The sequence below is a fragment of the Monodelphis domestica genome, chromosome 2, assembly GCF_027887165.1.
Source record: "Monodelphis domestica isolate mMonDom1 chromosome 2, mMonDom1.pri, whole genome shotgun sequence".
NCBI lineage: Eukaryota > Metazoa > Chordata > Mammalia > Didelphimorphia > Didelphidae > Monodelphis > Monodelphis domestica.
Genome location: NC_077228.1, coordinates 204,708,191 through 204,715,757, shown reverse-complemented (window position 1 = coordinate 204,715,757; position 7,567 = coordinate 204,708,191). Strand labels below are relative to the sequence as shown.

Sequence of the window (7,567 nt, the reverse complement as noted above, 5' to 3'; positions counted from 1 at the left end):
CTCCTTAATTGGAACTCCTATGAAGGAGTTGATAGATTTTTTTCTCTTAGGTTCCTCTGGTATATATGAACACGTTAATTGGAAACCATTTAACAGACAAGTTAGAAATTCTAACATTTAAAATGGCTACCAGTTTCTAAGGATTGTGATTTTTCGAGCCAGATAAGAATGAGATGATAACACTCATGTATGGAGACTTATGTTCATGTTCCCTTGAGTCAGTTTGGGGCAGAAATTACCTTGCCATTGATCATCATCCTGAGAATTAAGGGCAGGGCAGTTGAAATATCTATAAGGCAACTGCTAGAGCTCTTCTGGAAATCAGGATAATACCTCCACTGTGAGCATTTAAGATTTCCCACTGCCTGCCTTAAGAATCTAAGCACCCTTTAACTCTGGATTCACATGGAGTAAAAAAATAATGGTTTTCCTGACACTGAGAAAAAGGTAGGTAATCCATAAACCTGTAGTTTCTGCACAGTTAAGTAGCTACCCCTTTGAACAATTAGGCACTAGGAATCCCAAAATAGCCTTTCCCTTTTAAAAAGCAATTTTCCTTCAACAAAAAGAGGAGCAAACCCAAGTTTATCTAATCTAACCATAGCCAGTACTTAGAAAAACAAATGGTTTACCAACAGCCACTTCCAGGAACTCCATCCAGCCTCACAAGAAGGTGTAAGATTGCTGAAAACTAGTTTTTACAAATGAAACTGGGGGCTTGTCAATTGTTCATTCCAGCTAACTGCCAAATTTTGATTACATGTTTGTCAGCAGGTTTTTTGAATGGCTATTAGGAAACAAGAGTTAAGTTTCGGGCTCTGGAATTATAAAGGTGCAAAACCTTTCTGCCACCTCCTGCTGCCCCAAACACCTTGCAGTTTCCAGCAGCACAGGAAGAAAAAATACCAAGGCACTAGAAAGCAAGCACAGAATTAACATTGTGTGGTGTTTTACCTGTGTATATGTTGAACATTTACAATCTACCAGAAAGGGAAAAATATTTAAGTTGGAGAAACTCCTATTAAGGCTGGATGATAGTTTTTTTTTTTACATTACTGACAATATGCCTTTTTTAAACACCCAAGGATTAACACAAATTAAAAAAACTTCTGGAGAATATAATTTTGATATCTAGAAATCACACTGAAACTGTTACATTTATAAATATTAAATTTATTGTAACTATAGAATGGATTTAATGGTTTTCAGATTTGGCCACCTTACAACTCCCTGTTTTAAGGGGTTTTTTCTTTTTTCTTTTTGGTTAAACAGAAAAATGCATTATAATCTGAGTCAAATTTACTTACATCCAAAAAATACACATTCATCTCTTCTAAAAAGGAGAACAAGAAAAGCAACCCTTCAGATTCACATAATTAAAGAACAGGAAAAAAAAACCACTACATTATAGCTAAAATTTTAAAACAATACAAAGCCATGGGGTTTTTCTTTTTTGATTATGTCATAAAAAGGTTCACTGTCATATACACATGTATATAATGTTACATTCCATCACCGTAAAAAGTCCCTTTTTCCCCCTCCCCAAAAAAGTTTGACTAGTCTCCAAACTTGGAAAGAGGCGCTCTCTCCTGCTGTCTGTGCAGTTCATTCTCTTTCAACAACTGGAGATTCTCGGCTTTTAGCCTGTCCAGCTCCAACTCTAGTTCTCTTACCCGGGAGTCCTCCCCAAACTTCTTGCTCTCCAACCTCAGCCGGTTGTTCTCGTCCTCCATCCTGGAGAGACACTTTTCCAGCTCCATATATTCTTTGATCAATTCCTGCTTGCTCATGTTCTGGAGGCTCTCCGCATGGTACCGTTCATAAGTCTCGGAGAAGTCCCTTTGGAGAAACTCACTTCCGTCCCCCCCCATCCCATCACTGCCCCCATCCTCCTCCCCGGCCTCCTCCAAGAAGTCCTCATCACTCGTATCGTCCGACTTGGCCGCCGCCCGCTTGGTGTAGAGGCCGGTTTTGAGGTCTGGCTCCTCCTGGTCGTGGTCATCCATTAGAAACTGGGTCGTATTATAGGGGGCGACCGGCTGTCCTTTGGCGAACATCTCGGCTCGAACCCGGGACGCCCTCTGGCTCTGCTTCTCGTCGAACTTCTTTTTCTCCTCCCAGGTCAGCTTGTAGTAAGGCTTCCAGTGCCGCTTCTTCTTGGAAGGCCGTCTCCTGTGCTTCTTCTTCCCCAGTTGTCTTTGCTGTTGCTGCTGCCGCCAGGCCTCCTCCTCCTGCCCGACAGGAACTGCAAACTTGTCGCCCCCATAACCTTGGCACGACTGCGGGGGCTGGGTTCCGGGCCTATGCCCCTCACCCAAAGGCTGAGCAGCAGCAGCAGCAGTCCCGACAGCTGTCAGATTGTCGTGGTTCTGGCCCTTCTCGCCCCCCTCTGGGCAGCCGGGGTCTAGGCACGCCAGAGTCGGCCTGGGAGGGGGAGCTGGGGCTGGGTTCCCCCCTCCCTCTTCTTTCCCAAGGATCTCATCAAGTTCAGAGGAAGCTCTCGATTGCCACCTACAGTCCTCCCCGGGGGGCTCGGTATAACGCTCGGCTCTACCCATAGCACCTGTACAGTTGGAAGAAGTTTGAGAAGTCTGTTGCTGCTGCTGACACTCGGCCATGACTGGACGGAGTCTTCTTCTGGTAGAGTTGGAAGTAATATTTTTATAGCCACAAAGTCCTTTCTTTTCTCTTTTAAAAGAAAAAAGTCTTTTTAAATGTCCCGCGGGTCTTCTCCTGAACGCCAGTAATACGGATGGACGGACGGACGTCTTCTATGGTCAAGCCTTCCGCCTACAAACTCCACCTCAAACTTGGTAGGGGAGCTTCGGGGTCAGCAAAGGGTTAAACACCCCCCAGGTCGCCAGGCGGGCTAGCTGGTAGGGCTCAAGTTCTGCAGCACCAGAAGCGGTAGGTATGCGGGTATGTTGGGGGAGGGCTCGCCTCAGGCCCCCCCCCCAAGTCCTCCCCCCAACAGAGTTGGGGGCAAAGCCAGCGAGAGCAGAAGCAGCACGGTGAAAAAGTCCAAAGGGTTAAAGAACCCAGCCCCGAAAGGGTTAATGCCACCAGATGACGCCGCCTTCGAGGGCCTGGGTCCGCAAAGGGTTAAATCCCCTGCCGCAGAGCCCACAAGGGGTTAAAGTCCCAGGACCACTTCCGACCACTTCCTCCCACTTCCACGGGTGTCGCTCCGGCCCCTGCTTCCCCGCTCCCTGGCCCCGGCCGGAGCCTCAGCCGAGGACGGACAAACTCATCTCCCCCTAGGCTCCGCGCTCTGCTCTAAGCTCTCCTCCTCCTCCGCCTCCTCCTCCTTCCCCCCTCCCCCTTCCGACAGCACTGCTTCCGCCTCCTCCTTTACTTTTCCCCCTCCCAACCTGCCTCCTTCACCTGCCAACTTCCAACTGCTGCCTCCCAGCTCTCTGTGCTTCCTTATATAAAGGAGCTAGCCCGCCCCGCCCCCGCGCAAGCGCACGGTAGACTCTCCCGCGGCACGCTGGGACTCGTAGTCCGCTGTCTCTTGGGACTAGCGTCCCCATGCGTTGGCCGGATCAGCCAATCGTCAGGCACGCGAGGGGTGCCTCCCAACCCCGCCTCCTCAGCCGCCACTTCGGTGCGACCGAAACGTGCACTACCATTGGACACAGTGAGCTAGATGAGCGGAGCGAGGCTAGCCAATCTCAGAGAGATTTGGGCGGGTTCTGGACGATACCATAGTGTTTAAAGCATAAGAGAAGACTCGCCAGTCCCAGATGAAACTGGTGGTGTAATTTTTCAAGGAGGATATGTTTTAAAGGATATTTTCAAGTTCTTCTTCTCAGTGAAACAAATCCGAGGCTCGTCAATGTTTCTTGTACCAAAGGTAAAATGGTTCATTCCAAAAAAATAGTCCCCGATTATAATCGGTTTTTTAGCCCTATACACAAAGGTATTAACCCAGAAGGATTGAGGATGGAATCCTAATCCATCTGTGAATCTGAGTTGGATCCCGAAGGACTGCCAATATTAGGTTTTATCAAAAAAGTGAGCCTAGAAAGGCCATTTGCGGAGGGATATCTAAAACTCGCACCTTTTGAAACTAGAGAGGGCGAAAGGAGACGTAAACAAATCAAGAAGTAACGAGTGCCGTCTTAAAGGCACAGTATGGCTGTTGCAGCCCGGCCTCGGCCTAGACTGGGTTGGCAGACGATATTTCTTGGTCGCAGGTTCGAGTCCCACGTCTTCGTTGACTCTTCCGGAGGCCATTAGAAGAGTGGGAAAGGGAGCTGGCTTCCAAGCCGAGGGCCTTGGTTCGAGACCTGCGGGCCAAGGAGGGGGAATTGTAGTTCGCTTCCGGTTCTAGCGCCATCTCTGGCACTCTGCCTTCCAGAAGCCTCTTCTGCACCACCTCGCTCCTCCCCGGGGGGTGAGGTGGAGCCTTCGATCGGAGTTGGGGGTGGGGGAGGGAATCTACAATTGGTGATTGAGCCCCTTTCCTGCTCCATTTTCCCCCACCCCTTCTGGGCCAGAATCCATTCATCTCTAAAAGCTTTGAGAGTTAATATGCTTTGAGATCCTCCTAATCGGCCTTGTTTCCTTTACCCATCAGGCTCCACTCCACTACCCTCGGGCTGTTCCTAAAACAGATTTGATCGTGCCACCTCACCTCCCCATAAGCTGCAGTGGCTCCCAAATGGTGCTTCTAGGATCAAATCCGTTAAAATACAGTTCCATTTTCCAGTAGAGATTATTTAATTCTTTACCTGGCATGCATTAGGTGCTTAATAAATGCAGATCTGATACAATTGATGGACTGATACCTCTGTATCACACCCTCGGGTGCCTTTTAAGGTCTCCATGCTGTTTGTTCTACAAAACATTCACCTCCTGTCCAGCTGTTCCACTGGCCTACTATTGCCTGTAAAATTCACAGTAGTGCTGATCACAATGCTGGGCACATAATAGGAGTTTAATAAATATTAGTTGATGATTGACCCACTTGTGCTTCTTCTAGGACTTGGCTTCCTTCTAAGCTCAAGTATGCCATCTCTTATATGAGGTTCTTCCTGATCCCTACATTTAAAGAGCCTTCCCTATCTCCACCTTCCATTATTTTATATCTTCTTGTGGCTCAGTTGGGTCTGACTCTTAATGACCCCTCTTTGGGTTTTCTTGGCAAAAATATTGGAGTGGTTTGCCATTTCTTTCCCTAGCTCATGTTACAGATGAGGAAAATGAGGCAAGTAGGGTTAAGTGACTTGTTCAGGGCCACATTTGAACTCAGGTCTTCCTGACTCTAGGCCCAGCACTCTAATCACTTTGCTTCCTAGCTGCCCTTTCATTTATGTTATGTCTGTGGTGTATATGTTATACCACTACCACCGCAGCACCCTACACTGTTCGCTTCTTGAGGGCAGGAATTGTTTCAGTCTTGTCTTTTATTGATTAACAATGCACTTAACACCAAATAAGTAAATGATAAATGTTTGCTGATTCCCTGGAGATTTTCCTGTGTCCAGGTTGAGGGCCAGATCCTTCCATTTCCTGAAGGAAACCACCAGACATCAACATATTCTTTCTTTAGACCATCCATGAGGGAAGGATATAGCCCTGAATTACTAGACTCAGTTCTTGAAGAGGGGTTAATAGATTTCAAAATGTCTCATCTCTGAGGAAATACCTGAAGGTCTTGTGGCTATGAATCTAGAGGCCTAGTTTCTAATATGGAACCTGCCAACTAATTGCCTTTCCCCTCTCTGAGTCTGTTTCATTCTTTGTAAAATGAGAGCTCTGAATTCTGGAAAGCAATTTGGAACTATGCTCAAAAAACTTACCAGCCTATGACTAGAATCTTTTTTGACCTACTAATAGGAGGCCTTAAGAAAGAGGTTTTGTCATCCAGTCATTTCAGAAATGTCCCACTCTTTGTGATCCCATTTGAGGTTTTCTTGGCAAAGATTCTGGAGTAATTTGCCATTTCCTTCTCTGGCTCGTTTGACAGATGTGGAAACTGAGACAAACAGGGTTAAGTAACTTGCCTAGGGTCACACAGCTAGTAAGTGTCTGAGGTTGTATTTGAAATCAGATCTTCCAGGCCTGGTACTCTCTATCCATTGCACCACCTAGCTGCCCCAAAGAAAGAGGAAAGGGGCCCAAATGCAGAAAAATATTTATAGCTGCTCTTTTTTTTTTTTATGGTGACAAAGAAATGGAAACTGAAGGGATGAAGGGATCTGTCAGTTGGAGAATGGCCGAACAAGTATTGGAATATGTTTGTGCCATAAGGAATGATAAAGGGGATGATGGTTTCAGGGAAAATCTGAGAGATTTGCATAAACTGATGAAAAGGGAAGGGAACAGAGTCATTTAGCCAAAGACAGTGATATTGTTAAAATCACCTAACTTTAAAAGACTTGGGAACTCTGATCAGGGTAATGACTAACCAGGATTTTCAGAGCACTGACTAATGATGAAACATGCCACCCACATGTTGGAGTCTGAGTGCAGATCAAAGCATGCCACCTTCCACTTTGTTTCCTTTGTGAAATTCTTATATGAGATTCTTATTTTTTATTGTGAGATTTTTATTTATGTGTGTTATGTGTCTTCTATCCTGACATGATCAATATGGAAATATGTAATGCATGAAAGTAGTGGTATAACCTCTGCCAGACTATGTACCATCTCAGGGAGGGCAGGGAAGGGGAGAGAGAGGAGAGAATCTGAATCTAAGATGTCAGAGAACAATTGTCAAAAATGATTCCAAAATGTAACTGGGGAAAAAAAAGAATAAGACAAAATGAAACATGCCACCCATGTACTGATGGAGAAATGAAGAGCTCAGAATGCAGAATTGAGATTTTTTTTTGGTCATGTCCAATGTGGAAATTTGTTTTGCTTGACTATATGTGTTTGTAACAGGGATTTTCTTTTCTTTATCATTAAAGAGGAATAAAAAGGGCAAATTTTTGCTGATAGAAAAAAAATTTAATAAAAAAAAAAGAAATAGCCAAGTCCCAGCATATACTAAGCCCTTAAAATGCTTAGTGGGGAGTTATTTCATTGAAGCTTCATTATAACTCTGAGGTAGGTTCTACAGGTATTGTCACTCCCATTTTACAGGAAGAGATGCTTATGGATATTCAATGGCTTTTGCACCGACAAAGCTCCTGCCCAGATCCTTGCCCTGTCAGGGTGCTGAGCTTCTCTTTAGGGTATCCTCTGTGGGACACAACCTTTTTAAAAGCTGAGACCCCGGGGACATCACCCTACATCTAACAGGCCTGTAGCCCCCCTCCAGGAATTGATAATCTAATGTTTAAAAAAAAGTTGACTTTAGTTCCATTTTATGACACCCTCAATGAATCCATCCTTGCAAAATTGTTTTAAGGAGTGATGTAAATACTGTGATGGATTGTGGGGGAGGGGGATCCTGACAGAATAAGGGTGAGAGACCTTGGCTTGGTCCCTTAATTCTTTTTTTTTTTTAAATATTTACCTTTTGTCATAGCATCAGTTCTAAGGTAGAAGAGCAGCAAGATCTGGCCATGAAGGTTAAGTGACTTGCTAAGGGTCACACAGCTAGGAAGTGTCT

The 7,567-nt window shown here is 45.3% G+C and overlaps 1 protein-coding gene across 1 annotated transcript; it reads right to left on the bottom strand.

The window, feature by feature from the left end:
• Positions 1–1,152: 1,152 nt before the first annotated feature.
• Positions 1,153–6,973, bottom strand: HEXIM1 (HEXIM P-TEFb complex subunit 1). The gene has a single exon (XM_001375542.5). It carries the CDS (start codon positions 2,616–2,618, stop codon positions 1,557–1,559), a length of 1,062 nt encoding a protein of 353 aa, XP_001375579.1. The 5' UTR covers positions 2,619–6,973; the 3' UTR covers positions 1,153–1,556.
• Positions 6,974–7,567: the final 594 nt, after the last annotated feature.